This window comes from Colius striatus, chromosome 20, assembly GCF_028858725.1.
Source record: "Colius striatus isolate bColStr4 chromosome 20, bColStr4.1.hap1, whole genome shotgun sequence".
Taxonomy (NCBI): domain Eukaryota; kingdom Metazoa; phylum Chordata; class Aves; order Coliiformes; family Coliidae; genus Colius; species Colius striatus.
In genome coordinates, this window is record NC_084778.1 from 4,009,992 (window position 1) to 4,029,954 (window position 19,963).

General features: G+C 43.3%; 1 protein-coding gene across 2 annotated transcripts in view; it reads left to right on the top strand.

Annotated features, from left to right (window-relative positions):
• GOSR1 (golgi SNAP receptor complex member 1) overlaps nucleotides 1–12,345 on the top strand; it is a 30,863-nt gene extending 18,518 nt beyond the window's left edge. For both annotated transcript variants that reach the window (XM_062012430.1, XM_062012431.1), the window contains exons 8-9: nucleotides 6,910–6,992; nucleotides 8,268–12,345. In XM_062012430.1, the coding sequence (XP_061868414.1) occupies nucleotides 6,910–6,992; nucleotides 8,268–8,392 (208 nt within the window). In that variant the 3' untranslated portion in view covers nucleotides 8,393–12,345. The remainder of the gene's footprint in view (nucleotides 1–6,909; nucleotides 6,993–8,267) is intronic.
• The last annotated feature ends 7,618 nt before the right edge of the window (nucleotides 12,346–19,963 follow it).

Here is a 19,963-nt window from a genome sequence, read left to right on the forward strand (position 1 = left end):
GTAGGAATGGGCTGACTAATTTTCATTATTTTCTGTACAATCAGCATTTACATTCAATTGTGTCCAAAGATATCAGTCATTTCATGTATACAATAGCTATTGTTCACAACTCAGGGGCAGTATTACAATGAAGTGGTGGGTTTGTGGGGTTTTTTTCTGTTCAACATTGACATAATGGTGTTGCTTAAATATTTTATTCATCCTAATTTAGAAAATAAGCACTTCTGTTTAAAGGTAATTAGCCCCTACAGAAATAAAGGGAACGATTGAGCAGAGCAGGTTGAGCTATTGAGATCTATTCCAGTCTCAAGCTGTTTCTTCTCACAGTGAGCCTCTTCAACAGGATTTTCTGTAGTCATTCAATGTATTCAGCACCCTGGCATGCAGCTAATGTAGGTAAGGGCTTTTACCACAAGGGCTTGAGAGGTTATTGTTGTTGAACAGGTATTTATCTTTGGGGTTTTACGTGGTTTGAATACTTGAGCGATACCTTCTCTAACTGATCTGGGGATTTTAGCATCACAAATTACTCTTTATCATCTGTGCCCTTCCCAATCTTCCATTGAACTCTGAGATTTTGCAAACGAGTAATTTAGAGTGCCCAGCTTAATGGCTTTAAATTTTAGATTATTGCTTTAAAAAAAAAGGGAAGAAAGCAAACAAAGAGATGCTTACAGATAATGCATGTGCTGGCATAAGTCATGGCAAAGAGGAATGAGAGGTGCAGCAAGGCTCTGTGTCCATTAAGGGCTGGCTAGCTTAAATACACACAGCGGGCACGGTGTAATTAACGTGGTGAAAGAATGTGTTAAACCACAGTAAGGTGCAACGATGAATCAGAAGTGATCAGTGCAATAATGCCTGAAAATGCGGATGTAATCTCACCACAGCCTCATAGAGGCACTTGGCAAACTAAGCAGTTCTAGTGAATGCTTGTTTTACTTTGGGGTCTAGTCTTCTCTTGATTAAAAATCCTCTCCTTTATTGCCGTGCTTGGAGCCCTAATTTTCCATCTCATATAAATGCAGAACATTTCTTGAATCTCTTACTTGCTGCCACTCAGGTAACTGGAGCATTAAACAGCATAGGGTGATTTATTGCATTTAGTAGCCTGCAGAGTGACTGCTATTTTGTCATTAGAGCTCTTTGCCTTTTCCTTTTGGTGATGTGTCATCACAGAAGCTGAGCATAGGTGTGTGATGAGTGAACCTCTGTGTTGATTTCCCCGTGCAAGGGAATGGAGTCGTGGCAAACTGGGGCTCAGAACAACGCACCTGCCCAGCATCCTCCCTCAGTTTTGATCTCCATGGTGTCCTCAGTAGGTGTCCTGGGAGGTTCAAAACTGCTTTGTGTTGTGTTTGGATGAGCTGTGGTCCCATGGTTGACCACAAATTGACTGTGTCCACAGTGAGTGATTGTCACACAACAGTCCCAACCGCACAGCTTGGGGCAGAGCTCCTTGGGGCTGTTCACAGTAACATTCCTTCTGGTAATAAATGAACTGTCATTTTTATAAGAGGCTGGAGTGCAACCAGCCTTGTTGTGCCATTTATTATCTGTAGTAAATGAATCTCATGTAGTTGCCAAAAATGTTCTAGATTTCTTTTTGTAGCAAAAGAGCCTGTTTAGCAACTGCATTGAGCAGGAAATGTAATTGCATTTATACCATCTGAATTCAATTCCAACTCTGTTGAAACAGGAGTGAATTTTTTTAGTTTACTCTTTTTTTCTTGTCATCCCAAGTAATTGCAAGGATTCAGGTATGATATTAATTTGTGGCAAACCCTGCTGCAGTTTAAGTGATTTTACCAGATAGAAATTTACCCAGCCCCCAATGATCAATTGCTTTGTCTCTTGTAAACCAAGTAAAAGGAATTGTGCAGGGAAGGCTGTCTGAATGCAGATTCTTTGTGTGAAGTGAGAGGTAATTAGTGTATTCTGGCTACTGATGCTGCTCTGTCTTCAAGGTTTACATTTGCTGTAGTTCCTTACTCATTATTTGAGTGTAATTTGGGAAGTCAAGAAACTCCTGCTTATTTTTGCTCAGAAGTTGCTATTTAGCAGCAATTCTAAATACTGGGAAGTGTTTAGCAGTGATTCCATTGCCAGGGACTCCACAGTTAGTGCTCTGACTTTATGCAGAGAACCAAAGGAGTGCAGAGCTTCACCCTTCCTCTGTGTGGTTCTTCCATGGGAGCAAAGTGAATATATGGGCACTTAGGCTGACATGAGGCAGTACCTAAAGCAATGGGCAGGACTGTTGTTCCAGATGTTTTGTTAGTACTAAACTTTTGATCACTTTTTAAATGAGTTACATGACATGGGTTCTTACTGCAGCATATTTCTTTCCAGAAATGAGTGGGATGTGCTACTTTGTACTGCAGTTCTTTTGGAACAGCATTCACTTCTCTTGGCCAGATTGAAATCTTAGCATAGATTTTGCTTAATATGTTTGTTGTTCTCAGGTTTTCATTTTCAAACATTATCACATTTCCAAAATAGCAAATGATTTATTTCTTGTTTTCTAACAGCTTCTGTTTTTAGGTTGTCTCAGTTTGGAATTTTTTATGGTTTTGCATGTACAGTGTGACAAGTTCTTAGGATTTTATTGTCGTGCTGTTTCTGAGGCCTAATTCAAGGCTTACTTGTCAGTGTTTATCTATTAACAGATTGCACTACTCCACTCCCACTCTGAAGCCAGACCAAAACCATTAGATTTCATTTCAACAAAGATAATTTCCTTGTGTATCTGAGGTATTTCTTTAGGTAATAATTAGGATTTGATAAAAGGGAAGCTTTCACTTGCATTGAATCTTGACTTGACAGAATGGAAAGGAATGAGTTAGATTTGAGTCTAAGCTTTTTTCAGAAGAGCCTTGCCAGAGTGCCTGGGCAAAATCACTTGCATTTCTGGGGAGATGTTCCTTTTATTTCCATGTCAGGCTTCATGAAATGACACAATAGTCTTTAAAGTAACTGTAAAGATTGTCTATGTACAAAATGCACGTATGTATATTTATTTGTATGAATATATATGTCTATGCAAAGGATAAGTGATCAGAATGTTTACAAATTTAAAATTAGAGCTTACATTTCTATGCAGAGCCACAGAGTCCATGCCCCTAATCACAGCCATCATCATGTATTTGCATGAGCAAGTGTGATTCACAGAGTACAGAGCGAAGCAGAAGCTCCAGTAATAGATGAATTATTTGATTTTAAAACCCATCTTGTTCCTTTAGAGCTTTGTTTTCATTCTCTATCAGAGTAGATTTGACTGAGCTGTCTCAATGGCTGCAACACGGAGTTGACTTTTTGGAACGTTTCACTTGATCGTGAGCTGTGTGTGGCTGCCATGTGGGGTGAAAATACCCGACAGCTTAAACATTTGTCTAGGTAAAAACACTTTGCTTCCAAGTCAAGCAGCGTTAAAAGTGTATCTCTGCATGTTGGACTAGTTTGACTGTGATAATGGCTGAAAGTGTTTATTACTCTGTACTTTTTCATGCCAGTGAAAACTGCAAACGATGTATAAATATCAGATGGTTTGCTTCTGAAGAGAAATGTGGTTCTTGTGTACTCACAGCACTACTGAACACTCAAGGACAAACTTGAAGTGTAAGTGAAATTTTGAGGAAATAGGGCTGCAGGCACAGGGATTTCAGATATTCCTGCTGCTTTGTGGCAGAGTTGAGTGGGCTGTTTATGACCTTGGCCTTACCTAGAAGAGATTTCTCCAGTAGTGCAGCAATCTTTAATGTTACACTTAGCAATGCTTTAGTATTAGATACAGAGAGCAGGATACCATCTGGTTTTAGAAACTTGGTTTACACCCAACCCCAGTAGTTTAAGCCAATGCAGCACCAAGAATAGTTCATGCTGGTTTGCAAATGAAATCTTAAATCAAGGTCATCTTGATTCCAGTAAGAAGCATTTAATCTTTTATTGTAAATGTTGTCTAAGAAGTTCCAAAACATAAGAAGGGTGTACTCTTGATTTAGAGATATTACAGTGTTGAGTAGCTAAATGGGGCCAATATTGTGAATGGGAAGAACATGATTAATTTTTTTCAAATGTGTTTGTCAGTGAAGAAGTGGCAACAGTAAGTCAATGAGCATATGTTAGGGATGGGAATGAAACCAAAACTGTCTAATGAGGAAGCTGCAATGCTTCAGACTGTACAAGACCAATCAGTGGACTCGTGCCCCAGAGCTGTGTGTTTTCTGGTAGTTTTTAAATTTCATAGCCTTATTTACAGATAAAGAGGCTTAGGTAATCCAGCTCATGTTTTGAGTAGTCAAATTATACATGAAGAACAGTGCTTTTTACTTGGATTTGGCTTGGTTACTAGAATCCAGTTAAACCCTTGTTCATGGCTGTCACAGTTGCATTCATTACTAGGCTGTATCACATTAAAAATGGTAAACACTGCATTTGTTTTCTTCAGAGCTCTGCAACTCTGAAGCCCATCCAGCTAAATTTTTTCAAAGTGCTGGATAAGAGACATGAAGGAGATTCCAGTCTTGTAATGTGAGAACTTAAACAGTTAGATCCTGCCTTTTTATATGAAATGGACAGTTTCACTCCTCAGATGTTAAAGCAGGAACCTGGTGTTCCATGATAATCTGTAATAATTATTTCCAAAGGCATTTTGGAGGTGTCTGAGAAACACTTTATATGCTGGCATTCATCTTGTGTTTTCACTTCTGTAAATTAATGGATGCTTTAATGAGTTATTGGATGCATCTTTCAAAAACATGGGGCTTAATTCAGGAGTGCTTTGAGAAAGGCTGTATTAAAACTTCACCTGGACAAGTATTAGGTCAGGGTGGGGATGTAAAGTAAGCTGTAGGTTACTGAACAACCTGTGTCCTATGTACAATGAGGAAATCTTTTGTTTTCCAACTTGGTTCTAGTCTTGCAAAATCTTGAGTGCTCTTCTCAGTAGCATCTGTAATGCTTTGCTAGCCTGTGGCTTTTTACTTTAGAGGGCTAAAATACCTATGTACTGAATTGTAAATGTGTGTCTCAAATGCCATATCTTCTCATGTGGGATATGATTTGATGTACTTACTGTTCTAATTTTGTAGCCCCTTTTTCAGACCTAGATGATAACTGCTTGTTTAATATACAGCTGTTTATTCTCTGTTCAGAATTACTGCTAACACCTACTGTTAGATGCTTTCCTTTACATGCTCGTGAGCTCCTGGGTAGGCAAAGATTTGAGCTTTCATTTCTCCTCTAAGATAGTTTTCACTTCCTTTCCTTCTAATTTTAGTCCTGAAAAGGCTGTCCTGTGTAATCAAATAAATTGGTTGCATTTATGGGTTAAATGAGTTAGTGTATCTGCAGGAACAAGCACACACAATGTGCCAAGTTACAGTAGTTCCCTGTCTGAGATGCTGCTTCTGTGATTTTTGGGAGATGAAGAGCATTGGTTAACTGACTCAGGCAACCCTGTTTTAAACAAGGAGGCAACTGCAAGACCCTTTGCTTTCAGTTAATCATGAGTTTCATTTTCACTTGTGCTGATTTGGGACTTCAGAATTATAAAAGAAAAAAGTACTGTGTGTAGATAAAAAATACTTGAAGGTTTTTCAGAGTTCTGCCCTGAAACTTCCTTGGAATTTTTTTTTAAATCAATTTCTTCAGAATTTAGTGTTGAAATGATAACTCCCATAAATGATAACTCCCATAAATGATAACTCCCATAAATGATAACTCCCATAAATGATAAATCCCACAGAGCTTCTGATTAAAAATGTCCGTGTTTCTCTGACATGTTATCAAACTGTTTATATTCCCTTTGACTGATAAATTTCCAGTTTTCTAATGTATGTCCAAGTTTACCAGAATGCTGATATAACCTTAAAATAAGGTATTGATTTACCCTGTCAATGAATGTTTTTCTATTTAAAGAATTGCTGCATAGAGCTTTTGGAAGAGTATTTTCTGTGACATGAAAGCTATGAGAGCCATAGGCTGGCCCTTCTGTCACCTGGCTCACACATGTTTGTGTGATGAACTTGTCTTGCTTTCCAAGGTATTCTGCTCCTCCTAAAACCAAAATCATACCACTGATAACACTTGAGCTTTGGCTTGGTAAGCTTTTAGTTTTTATGGGCAAAACCAGAGCTGGGAAAGGCAGCCTCCACCTGAAGAAGTGGCAGCAGATCTTTTTCCCTTCAGTTTTTTTCTTTCTGTTTGATTTGTTGGGTTTTTTTCTTAATGTTCCCTGGCCCATTACCAGAAGGCTGAAGATACTATATCAAGGGTTAGTTGAGAGGGAGTAGGCAGATACATATTCCCAAAGGAACTCAACGCTCCAGAAATGTTTAAGGGTCATTGATCTGGGATGTTTTCTTTTTCACGGTGTTTGTGAACTGTGACACTGACCTTTTGCTGTAGGTCTTAAAGGACAATTGTTAGACTTGGCTCTGCTGGCTTTGGCCAACTATTCTTGTGATACTGGCTGTAGTGCCGCAGCAGAGAAGCCACTGGATGATCCCGAGCTGCTCAATCCAAGTGTCATTTTGTTCAGAGACAAACATGAAATAAAATGTATCTAATGTATTTGTTATAAACCATCAGAAAGGACAGTTCTGTGTTTAAAAGTGCACAGATAAAATGTGTGTGTGTGTGACTGTGTGTTGGGCCTGGAGGAGATATGCCAAAACTTTGCCTGTTTCAAGCAATGTCAGTGTTTTCTCTTGTGAGTGGCTTTAAATGATTTCTCTTTTTATTTAAGTGTAAGGGGTAGAGATTAATGGAAAGAAATGTGGTTTCATTCATATTGCTTCACGTCATTCATTGTTCTCTAAAGAAGCATTGCCTGCTTGCTTTCCTCTTGTTTTAGCTGCAGATTATTCTTAGCACCAACAACTTCATCCACTCTTTTTCTTTCCCCAGCATTGCCATGGCAACTAAAGAAAATATGACTTCTCAGAGAGGGATGTTGAAGTCAATACAAAGCAAGATGAATACCTTGGCTAGTATCCTTTCCTAAAAATTTGTGCTGCCAGTGCATAAGAAGAGGTGTGGTACAATCTGTCACTGTCATCTGGGAATCAACATGCTTTGCACTGTCACTGGCTGTATAACCTCTAGTGGTATTGCTGTTCATGACAAACAGATTGTTGTCTTACCAGTCTCTCTTGATAATCTCACTGAAGCACCTTCATCATGAATGTGGTAAGTTCTTTTTACTCAAATTCGGATTCTGCAACCACTGTGGCTTAATTTACAGCTGGAGATCTGCAGCAGCATTTAATGACCTTCCCTGCTGTGTGTTTTCATAGAAGTATCATTTCATTGTTCTTCCTGCTTTTTGCTTTCAAGACTGAACTGAAGCTTGGCATACATTGCTGCTTGTTATGGCTTACAGATAGAGTATTCATGACCTGAGTATTCTCTTGTGTGTCTCAAGTCTTCTTCAGATTATGGCTTGTTTGGTTTCCCTTCATATTCTGTGCTCATGGCTAAATATTGTGCCAGATTGTCAAGTCCTGCATGTTTGTCATTTTCCCACTTACTCCTTCCTTTGTGTCACAAGGCCCAAAGAACAACATTAGCATCATTTGATGAGACAGATTACATCCTGAAGAGATGTATCTTGGTAACCCAGGAATTTCATTACCCTTCTTAGCTGGTAAGAACAACCAAAAAAAATTCAATAAGCTTTGGCCTTGAAAGATTCTTGATTCCAAGACATGAAGCTCTGAAACTCATTACCTTGTTGGCAATTGCATTTTGTACATTAAGAGATAGATTTACATCCCTCTGACTTTACAGTGGGAGGAGTTCTTCCTTCTGTGCTATAGTTGAGCAGTGTGTGGTCATGCAGTGTGCATGAGTCTCTCAGTCAAATGCCTTTGGTTCTTCCTTTCACCAGTAACAGAATTCCATCAAATACATTTCACAGATGTTTTATATAACTGCCCCCCCCCCTTTTTGTTGTTCCCATTTAAACACAATTATTAGAAGTAGCTAAGCCTCACATATTGGAGATTAAAGTATATCCAGTGCTGGTAATTTAGGTGATCAGGTGGTGAATCCTGTGTAAATGTGAACTCTGAGCTGTTCTGGTTTCTCTTTTCTCTGATTGTCTGTTATTAGGGAAGTACAGTGATAATCCTGCTAACTATCAATTGGGTTTTTACTGCATCTGCTTTCTCCAGCTTGGGAGTAGCTCTGCATTTCCTGCACTATTGAGATTTCCACATGCAGGTGCTGTTTGTTGTTAAGACCTTGACTCAGACTGCTCTAAGATCGTTTTCCAGCAGTGAACAGCCTGATTCAAAGGATCAACCTTCGGAAACGACGAGATTCCTTCATCTTGGGTGGCATTATTGGCATCTGTACCATCTTACTGCTGCTATATGCTTTTCATTGATGGATGTTCCTCCCTGGACTCTGCTAAACTCATCACCGCCATCCCTTTCCCCCTAGGCAAGGAAAAGTGAGCAGGGGAAGTGACAGACCTCAAACAGCCATCTCCTCGTGGCTGAGAGCATCAGCACGGTGTCTAGAGCTTATGATGGTAGACTGTGACACTGGTTTTGGGTTAAGCTGCAGTGTTTCTCCTTCCCTGCCATTACATCTTCTTTTGGTTAAGTTTTGTGGGATTTGTTTATCTCTAATTCCCTTTCTCACTGGGAGGTAAGTAACTGTGAGATACTTACCAGAGCTGGAAGAACAGTTTCAGTGCTCAGTGGCACTGGGCAAGTCTGTTTTAGGCTGGTAAGTGGGAAAAGATTTAGGCTTGCCTTGGATGGAAACTACAGGAAGGCAGTTCTGTGGGCCAAGCACAGTCCTCCACACCTTTGCCCTGTGAGAAGGATATTGCAGCTTTAAGCCATCAGGTTGCTTTACTACTAAATACATGTTCTGTAATTCTTTTTAACTCATGGGTGAGATACTAAGGGGGTCTTTTTCTGCTTAATTTGTGCTGTGAAAACTGTGCTTCACACAAACTCCTCAAAGTAAAAAACAGACCAACAAAAGGATTGTTCACTTTTTGCACAGAATATGAATTACCTACCCTCTGAGGAAGATTTGCAAGGTTTCTTGTGGCTTTAAAGGGACTTACAACTCCCCCTTTGTAAAAAGGGAGCACAATGTCCTAGCAACTGTTTACTATAGTGTTCAGTCATCTGAAAAGTGACCAAACATGAGTGCACCTAAAAGCAGTCTTTTGGGTGTAAATACTTTGTTGTCTGACATCATAAAGGTCTTTCTAAAGACATGACGAGCAGTTTGAAAAGTCTGATGCGTAATTTAGAGACAGTTATTCTAATAGCATTAATATTTTTACACTGTAAGTAGGATGTAAGTTAAACTGTCAGCTGGAAAGAATTCTGATGGTTACACCTGAGGCAAATGCATCTGTGTGCAAAAAGTGTTGGACATTAACTCCTCATAGTACAGAACTGAATGTGTGAATAGCGAGTCACAGAATCACAGAGTATTATTTACATTACCTGAGAGGTGCGTGGGAGGGAATCTTTGCTTGTCCAGCCATGCAACATGAATGTGTTTGTGTCTCTAAACAAAGCTAATGGCTTTGATGTTGCAGATTCACAAATTATGGGATTTTCTGCTCTTTCAACAGCTCTCTCCTACCTGTCACATGATAACCCAATAAATTCCAGCTGAGGCACTGCAGTATCTTCCCAAGAACTCCATTAACTCTTTTCACAATCAATTTACAGCGCTCCTAACAGATTTCTTGTCTGCCATCCCCCACCAGTGTCAGATTGCCTCCAGGTCCTTTTGTGGAGCAGAGCCTAGAGGGATGGACACAATTTTTTACTGCTTTTTCTAGTGTCTGTGAAGTACCTTTTGGAGGGAGTAGAGCCTCTGTGCCTGTGTAGCGTGCAAAAACCACACTGTCGCGCCTAAAACCTCTGTGTGGATTCCAAGCTTTATTTGCAGAATAATAACTGTGCTAAAGAAGTCAACAAAGGCTTCTGATCAGTCATCTTGTCACTGGGATTAGAAGGCATTTGGAGTTCCCACATGTGGGGTTTGTTTTTTTAACTAAAGGATGATTATTTGGTTGTTTTGGAACGCTCCTGGTTCGAAGGAAGTGTTGGTTAAAGGGGTTTGTGAACATTGATGGATGAAGGAGGTTTATTAACAAATCCATGTGCTGGGAGATCAAACCTCTTCTCCTCGATGCTTTTTCTTTGATTCCACCACCACCCTAAGGGACCCTGGTCAGCAGTCATGCTTCTGTTTATGTTTTGTAGGATTTGGTTGCTCTATAGTTGGCAATATGAGATCTGCGGTATCGTAAATAAATCCACTTCTTTGATCTGATAACCAGTCTTTTTACTGGACTTAACTGATTATTTGGTGCATATATTTAATCTTATTGTGTGAAAAAGCTGCTATGGAAAATATGTAGATTATAATACATATGTAAACATAATTGATTTTTTATGTTATGAAAATGTTATGGAGGAACAGATCTATTTTAGTATAAAATAACAGAAATATACTGAATTATCTCTGATAAAGCTTTACTGGAAATGACTTCAGTGTTGGCAGCCCCTCTGGAGTTTTTATTTGTGTTGGTTTCAAGACAGAGTTTTGTGTTGGGAAAATACATTTAATTAACCTTGTAGTCTCCTCTTCACCATCTTCTCGTGAGCAGTGCGAGCGGGCATTCTGCTTTGCTCTCTGAAGTGGCCTCCTTGCATTCAGCCAAGGGGAAGAGCTTGTTAATCCTCCTGGACCTGTAGTGAGAGCAACAGACTGTAAAATGAACACAGTGGATTGTAGTATTTAATCTCAAATCCCAAAATATGGGTTTGTATGTCTCCTGTTGCTAAATATGTTCTCTGAGTTTTTCATTCTGTGTGGTTCCTCTTGCTCTAAGGAAAGGAAAAAAAACAACCTGTGGTTAAAGAATTCTCATTTCTGCAAATCCTGGCAAAACTGCAGTTTTGTAACACAACCAAATAGAACTGTGCTAAGAAAATCATTGCCAAGCCACAGAAATGAAGCCAGTAAATCTATCATATCTCTACAGGGCACATTTCACATACACACACTCTCTCTTCAGATTTCTGCTTTATTCTTGCCATGACACAAGCACCTACTTCAGGCCCATCCAGCAGCCCCTTAGCCAGGCCTCAGAACCTGAGGGATCCCCTTGGGAATTTTTGATGCCCTGCTACATGAGGATTTTTAACCTTGCTCTTTAGAATGGTCTTTTTTACATGTTTTTGCTGATCTTCAGGTTCTGGTTGCTAGAGCAGAGGAATGGCATTCTGACAGCATCCAGGACTGTGTGTTCAGTCAATAGTGAGCACAGTCTGCAGCCAAAACTGATCCCCAGCCCTTTATGCTCGAGCAAGGCAGGAGGAGGGCTTTGCCCTCTGTCTCTGGGACACCTCTGTGGTGCTTCTCTTCCTGGGAAGACCCAACATTTTTTCTTAACCAATATTTATTTCAGGAGCTGTTGCATGTTGAAGTGTGGGACAAACTCCTGCTGGATCAGTTACACTGAATAATCAACCAGAATTCTTCAGCTGTAGTTTCAGAACCCCTTTCCTTGATTGCTCTTAAAGATTAGTGTGAGAAGAAAGAGTCAGTTCCTCACTGGATGTTGAAAACAAAAGAGCAGAAGTAGATTTTTAGGTGGTGTGGAAGTTGCAGATAAGTTGCTGACAGCTTGTGCTCTGGGGCCATGTCCTCTTAGGAGCTGCCATCTGAAGCTCCCCCAAAACTGCCCAGGGAGCAAAGGCTGGTTCACCACTTGTCTGTGTGTAACCCATTGCATCAGGACTATTTCACCTCTCTCCACATAGCAGCCTGTTTCCCAAAATCACTTGATGCATAACCTTTCCCTGTTTTTATTTCCCCCCCTCCAAGCTCTCATTTGAAGCAGGAGGGAAATGTACCACCTGTGTCACTTCTGAGGGAGGAGATCATTCCAGAACCATCTCTGATGATTAAACCCTTCAGAGCAGTGTGGGCCTGTTGAACAATGTGCAGTACAGGAGACTGCAGTGAAAGACATCCTGAGGCAAAACTGAGCCATGTTCTAGGTAACATCTGCAAGTCCTCTTGGTGCCCTGTGTCTGTCCTCTCAACTGTTGGTCTGTCTGCTACTGAGTGAGGAGAGCAGTTCACATAATCACTCAAGACAAAACCCTTTCTCAAAGAACAGCCCAGTCCAGCCCATGGGAATGAGTTTCTAATTGCACTTTGAGAGCTTCTTGAAACTTATTTTATTGTCACTTGTAATTATTTTTGTCCTCACCTATTGTGCATTCTCTGTATTGAAAACAAAAGGCTTTGATATGTAATTTAATAATAAATTAGAATTCTAAGCAAGGTGCTTGCTGCTTTCCCTGTGACAGTCTTTGCCTGCCTGCATTTCAAGGAAGATGCAGAGAAGATTCCTCTCTCCAATTTGAGATTGTCACTGAGCACATGAATTGATGCATTCTCCATTCTTGTACTGAATGCCAGATGTGGTGAAGCATTTCCTGACCCAAAACCCTGGGTCTGGTGAGATGTGTTCCTCCTGTGTGTTCAGACCTGGATTGCCCTTCTCTCTTTCAGGCAGCTTCATTGGAAGGATCTGAGTATGGTCACAACTTTTAGTTCTTGCTAGTTTTCTTGGTGGTTTTCTTTAGAGGCAGGCTTTAAAATGCTGTCTACATATCTACATGTCCTCATTTCAGCTGAGATTGGGTTAATTTTCTCCCTGGAAGCAGGTACAAGGCTGTGTTCTGGCTTTTAAACCACAACATCAAGGTATTAAACATTTCAATCCCAGGTCTGAAGACCTTTCTCAGCATAAGGTGCCTCCTCTCCCTTTTCTATACACATCTCAGGAGTTTGACATCATTTTTTTCCCCCCTTCTTCTCCACCCACAACACAAACACCAAAAACAAGGTGGTACTTTGGAAATGGCACAAGCAAGTGTAACAACTCCATCAGGTTCTGTCAAATCCTGTAGTTTTCCAGTGCTGCTGTGGTCTGGATCCCCTCCATCCTCAGGTATTAGGACAGGACTCATCTGTAGCTGGTGGGGGGTTTTTTTGCAGTTGGTGCTAAATCTTTCAGTGCCACTCAAATCTGTTTTTCTTGAGCAAAACAATCTGCCTGGCAGCGTGATCCCTGTCTGCATCAGGCTGGGAGTGCAGAGGTAGGTCCCTTCCTTTCTGAGCTGTTGTGCTGTGCCTGTAACGCTGCTTTAAAACACAGGGAGATTTCTGCATCCTTAACGTGCCTCCTAAATGTCTGGGAATGACTGTCTGCTCACCCCAGGGACTGTCTTTGTTTCAAGGCAGGGAAGAAACTTCCAAAAGTGTCTCAGAGATGGGGAGGCAGTTGTTGCAGGTGGTGTGCAGTGCAGCTGGTGCTTGCAGGCGTGGTGCCGGCCGTAAGTGGTGCGTAAAATTCCATCTTCGTCTGGATTACAAAATAAATTATTCACAGCCCAGAATCCTTTTTTCCAGCTCCCTGTACAGTCAATAATTTATAGTGGCACAGGCATAAGATACATATTTTTAACCATCCTCCTCCCAGAATACCGTGGTTCATACTGAAAGCTGCTGTCCTTCCTGACAGGCTCAGGCACGGGGGTGTTCCTGCATTATGGATGAGCTGAGCCCTGGTGCAATTCCATGAGCAGATTTCCTGCTGAAAGGGAGCTGAGCACACTAATAGAAATTCATACAGAGGGGCAGGAGTGTCTTTGTTTTGCTCCCTCTCACTGGAGGTGGGAGATGTGCTGCTGGGCTTGGTTTGGGAATGTTTGATTAGAAAACCTCCACGTTTAGAGCAGGTATTTCCATTTTCTGAGTGCCAGCCCTTCACCAACACAGGGCTTTGCAGGGACAAAAGCTGCACTGCCAAGGCTTGTGCCTTAGCATCTGGGATGTGCTCATTAAACACTCTGAGCCTGCTGTTGCCTTCATCTTTCTCTTCTTTTCAAGCTGTTTGAGACCGTTACAGGCGCCTGTGCTGCTGCTCATCCCTTCCTTCATCCCCCCCCATCGCTGCAGCCCTCCTTGCTCCCTGTTCTTAATGGGACCCTGAGGCTTTGCTAACCCAGTTTCAGTAGCACTGCTAGAGAAGCAGAAGGCTGTAAGCAAAGTCCCTCTGCCTTTGAAACAGCATTTGCAGCGTGCTCACTGAGGCTTATTTTCTGTGTGTCTTGTCTTCCACACCCTGTGAATCCTCTGGCCAGTGGGGTGAAGTGGAGAGGTCTCCTGTCCCCATGTCCCCTTGGGTCTTGCATCTGATGTGGTTTTGCCTTTGCTCACTGCACAGCCCCACAGATTCCCCTCCCTTGCTTCCTGGGTGTTTGGCTTCAGCCAGACATTTCAAACACGTGAGTTTATTTTTGGCCTCATAATTGTCATTTCTTTTAAACAAACCTCTCCTTCCTGTGAAGCTCAGAAAGGTGATCCCAGGGGGACTTGAAGCCACACCTCAAGCTCTCCCTGAAAATTCACTGATGGCTGCTTTGGTGCATGAGCACATTGTGCTCCTCCCCAGGTGCTGTAGACAGATGGGCTTTGGCCCTTCACATGTTGTTTTCTTTCTTTTCTTGTCTTCCTTGCCCATACCCATCGTCTGACGTGAGGCTCCTGGAAGTGAGGGCACTGTTCTTCATCTTTTCTCTTTCTAAAGGTGCACTGTAAAGAACTAGGAGTTGTGAAGTCCCACTGAGCTGCTGGCTCTATAGTGGAAACTTTCTGCAGGTGTTTGCCTGGGTCTGTCACCTGCTCCAGCTCCCTCTGACTTCAGACCTGTGCTGAGCTGGCGTCTTTCAGGCTGAAATGCTGCTGAAATGTCAGATTTTGAAGGGAACCTTTTTCTTAAGACTGCAGGATGCTCAGGAATATTGCAGGTGTAAAAAAGAAACGATGAGGAGCTGTGAAAGTGCTGCTCATGTGTCCCTGGGAGGTCCAACTACTAACACAAAGCATTTGTTACGTTAAAAAGTAACTGGCCCACACAAGGGCCTTGTCACCACTGATGGGTGCCTGAACAAGTGGGAGATCCCCTGAGTATCCCCACCTTCCAGAGCAGGGGACAGGCTGAACTGACACTGTCAGCCTATCTGGATATGGGAGGAGCAGCTGAGTAGAGAGGCCAAGTGCAGAAGGGGGGATATGTGGATATTTCCCTGCTGTGCTATAATTGGAGTTCCCTCTAGGTCAGGCATGTATCACCAGGGCTAAATTTACTCTAAAATATTACTGAGGTGGGGAGGTTTGTGACACAGGTCTATAAAAGCATGCATTGCTTATGTAAAGAAAGAGGCAGGAGGGTTCTCAGCTGCAGCAGTGACATCCCTGTTGTGTGTGCCCTCCTGAAATAAACAGGGCTTTGTGTTCAGGTAGCAACTGCCCCTTTGGGTTGTGTCTGCAGCCTGAGGCAGGGCTGGGGGCTCTGCTGGCCAGCTCTTCCTGTGTGTCCATACATTGCAGGATATGTCATTTCCAAGCCTAAACTCTGGCTGAGATGGAGAGAGGTATTGTAAAAACCCACCAGATATTTGGGAGAGGATCAATTGTGGTAACACTTCAGAGATCCTCCAGCTTGAGTTGTGCTGTGGTGCCTCTGGGAGGGGACAGGAGGGATGTGAGGGATGGTGCTGTGGGCATTTTGGCACCTCTCAAAATCTGAGGCTCCTGGAGGCAGCTGTGTCTGCTGGCAGAGCAGCCCTGGGTGCTTTCCTGTGTCAGGCACACATTGGCCGTCCTGCATCACCACCATCCTCCTGGGCTCTGACCACAGCCACAGCTGCATCCAGGGGGAATGAGCTTCTCCTGCAGAAAGAGACATTCCTGAACTCAGCAGCCAAGTCCCTCCTGCAAGTGTGGTGTCCCTGATGCCCTTCAGAGGTGGGTGCTGGTGGCTGTGGGTGCTCTCAGCAGGAGGGGTTAAGATGAGCCATTGCCTGAGGAGAGGAAGAAGAGCCACAGCCATTAATCCATGTTTGGGGGGGACACTTGAGCTTGTACCTGCTTTATGTTTTGCAACCAGATAAAAAATAGAGCATCACTTTAGAGCTTTAAAGATTGCAGGTCTTACCAAATTCCTTCACTTCTAAACTCAAATTCCTTTCATTTGATTAGGGTTTGCGTTGTGCCTGGGCCAGCTGTTTCAGGGCAGCAGGTAAGGTGCTGTTCTGGTTTTCCGCTCAAGTGGAACCAAGGCAGTGATCCACTTGCCTCTCTCCTCTCAGGGGAGTATAAAACACAGGGTTTATTAAATCGGAGATGAAATAATTGGAAGAAAATGCTTTGGAATCTGCAGCCTGTAATTAAACATTTCCAAGAGGCAGCGAGGTGCAGCAGGCTCAGCAGAAAGGCCTTTTGCTGGGAAGACTTCCCTCTTTGCTTTGTTTCACGCTGTGTGCTATTAAAGCAAACAACTTCTCTGGCTTCAGAAGCCTTCTGCAGCTCCTGAGCAAGAATAGCATCTAACCTTAGAGCTAAGCTGGAAACAATGAGGGCCATCGGTCCTTTTTTCCTTTCTGAGGTTGCAGGATGGGAGCTTTCATCTTCTGAAGGATGCAGCAGTAAGCACCAGAAAGGACAGAAAGGACTCTCATTTAGAGCAGTGCCTTGACCTGCATGTCCCTGTGCAAGCCAGGCTCTCTTTTCAGCTGCAGAAATCCAAACCACTGGTTCCTCTACAAAGTTGCACAGAATCCCAGCATGGTGGGGGTTGGAAGGGACCTCTAGAGCTCGTCCAACTGAAGATGGAAACATTCTTCCTTGTGCTTTTAATTTGTAGCTCCTGTCTGGAGCAAAGTCATGGAAACCAGTTGAAGAACTGGTGACCAGCTTTCTGTCCTTTGCTTGACCCCCAAACCCTGTGCAGATTCATTAGCAAAGACAGGCACAAAGAGGTGAATGGAGAGCCTATAGTGTTTAGTAGGAAATATACGCAACATGGAAATTGGATGTAAACCTCTTGCTGTTCCTTTGAAAATCTATTATACATGAGGCCATCAGAGCAGCAGATTATTAATAAAACAGGAGGCTAAAGCACTTGGCACTCCCACCTCTTTAGCAGATCATCAGAGGCAAGGCTGTCAGCTTCTGACTTTGAAGTTTGGAACTTGGATCTGCCCAGCGCTCGGGTGACACAGTCAAGGTGCTCAGAGGGGAATCTCCCCACTGAAGAGAAATCTCTCTGTGGTGTGGAGAGGTCTTATGTCAGTGAAATCCTCCTCCTCCAGAGCAAAACCATTGTTCTTTCATACTTAGCCTCCCCAATTCTTTAAGCAGTGCAATAAGAAGGCCAAAGATGACTTAAAGCAAGCTCAGACATCGTGTGCTGAGATGCAAATCGCATCCTTTCCTCGAAAGCTCTCCCCACCAGGGCCACTCTGCCCCAGACATTTGTTATGCATGGGTACCACCAGCCACAGCCACAAGTCCCTTTGCTTTGCTGAGTAGTGGGAAGTAAGTTACACTGAATCTTCTAAACATTTACCTTTTGTTTCTCCATTGGGATGGGTACTGATGTCTCTCTGGACCTGGCCTGTAACCACAAGGGCCCTTGAGCAGACAGCAATGCTGCTTCAGCATGGGCAGCAAGGGGATGCTGCTGTTGGTAACATGGGTGTCATGCAGAGTCCAGCCTCAATGCAAAGTGGGAGCAGCTGCAGTGTGGGGTAACCTTGGACCTGTGTGGCTGTGAATATTCATGGCTGGGAGCTCTTGAAGATAGGGATGTCCTAGCCCTAGCTGTGGGACTGGCTGTCTCTGCAGCACAAGGCAGATCCATGTGGACCTGTTTCCCTCTGCTTCTCCCTCTGCCTTCTGACTATATATATCCCTGCAGCTCACTGCACCCAAAATACCAGCTGATCCACTTGCTCTTGAAGTGTGAAGCAACAGTTAAACAAGTAGTTTGGATTTTTTTTTCCTCATTTAGACAGAAAAAAAGCCAAGTTCAGCTTTGACCATGCATGTTACATTTTAATTTTTGCTCATGCCAAGAAATACAAAGAAAGTAGATAAGATACACCATACCATCCTGCAGGAAAAGAAACATCCATCAGCAAAGAGAAGTGCCCAGCTGCAGCTCCTGATGTGTTCATGCTGTGTGTGGAACGTGGCTCTTCCAGTTTGGCTTCAAAGCAAGAGGAGCCAGTGCATGGATGGTGGTTGTGGCCATGTGGGAGAGACCCTGCACTTCCACCCAAAGGATTTGTTTCCTGGGCCCTCATCTAACAAGGGCACCTGCTGCAAAGGGATATCAGGGTTGCCTTGGTGAATCCTGCACACATTCTCTTTCTGATGTTTCTTATCCTGGATGGGTATTTATAGGTTGGAATTTTGCTACCTACTGGTGTCAGCAAATGCTTTACAAATATTCCCACTTTGAAGAGGCTGCTTTCCCCCCACACCCCCTTGGCCTGTGCCCAAGCATGGGAGTTTTCATTCCAAACCTCCTGCCTTTGCCAAAATTAAAGGATGTATGCTGAAAGAAAATCAACCTGAAATCTGAAATTGTTTCAGCTTGACTGTGCAGCCTTGGCTGTGGTTCTGTGGTAAGTGACAAAGTGACAGGGCAAGCTTGGGGTAGCAGGGAAAAACAGGGGAATGAAGTCATGGGACCAGCCCAGTGGGTGCATTTCTGCAGCCTCTCCCTGGACTCAGACCCGATGGAAAAGGGTTTTGATATCATATACAAGGCAGGATCTGCTCCCCTTGTCTACATGGAGAAGTCTGTTTGGAAGGTACATGCTGGAGTCTCAGAGCCTTTAGAGGAGCAGGTTCCCTGCCTCTCAGTAACCCATTTCAGTGAAGCCCAGCTGTGACATCTCATTGCCAACAAGACCTGTCCCAGAGTGAAGCAAAGGCAGAGGACAGGAGGGAAGAGCTGTGACACTGCTGCATTGCTCTAGGGGCAGAAACACTGAGGGAAAGCCATGCAAAAGATGGAGAGAGAAGGGTGAACAGGAACAGAGTGAAACAGCACGTTGCTGTCTCCTGATGGACCTTTTCTGACCCTTGGTCGTTGCACTGTACAAGAAGCTGGTTTGAAACCAAGCCAGCTCATCTGCTTGGCAGCAGCAAACTGCTTGTTCAGCCTTCAATCTAGCACTGCTATACCCAGCAACAGCTCTTCTGTGCCACCCCACAGAGCCCTGGGAACACCAATGCCAAAGAGGTGCCATCAGCCATGGCTCTGCTCGGAGACTCTTCCCCAGCCGCGTATTTATATCCCACCAGGACCTCGCACTTGTCGATCGTTAACTCCTACTTGAACTCACATTTAGAGTCGTTTCCCACCTTCTCCATCTCTGCAGCAAGCTCTCCTCCTACCAGCTCAGCTTTACTGTCAGGTAAGGCTGGATTGCTTGGTGCTCTGCCTCTCCCCTCCTGGCTGCTTCACCAGGGGGGAGAACTTGGCCAAATCCTGAGGGTTTCTTGACTGTTGCACTTGCAAACACAGAAAGCTCAATTCTGAAGCGTGTGCTTAGAGGAGCCAAAAAGCAGTGACAGGAGTAACAGGGCTTGTTTGTGGGGATGGAGAGGGAAAGATTTTTTCATGACTCAGGTTTCATGATCACCCTCCTGTGTGCTGAAATCAAAGGTAAGAAGAGGCGTCATCGTGCCTGGATGTGGAAAAGAAATGGTGCTTGTGCTTAGGTGAACACTAAATCAGCAAAAATATCATGAGGGATGCTGTTGTTCCCCAGATATAGACCAAAGGAAGAACTGCCTGCTGGTGGCCTCTGGATGAGGTTCTGATTCACCTCCTGGTGACACAGTCACAGGGGAGGTGTGTGTCAAACGATCAGCAACTTCTTCCTTCAGATAAATACAGCCAAAAGAGCCAGAGGCAGCTGAGATGGGGTAAAACTGTGTGTGACATGGAGGGCAAGGATCTAGTGGAAAAGGCTTTGCAGAATACCAAGCTGCAGACTGTACAGGGAAGCTGAGAGCAGGGAGAACTTTTCCA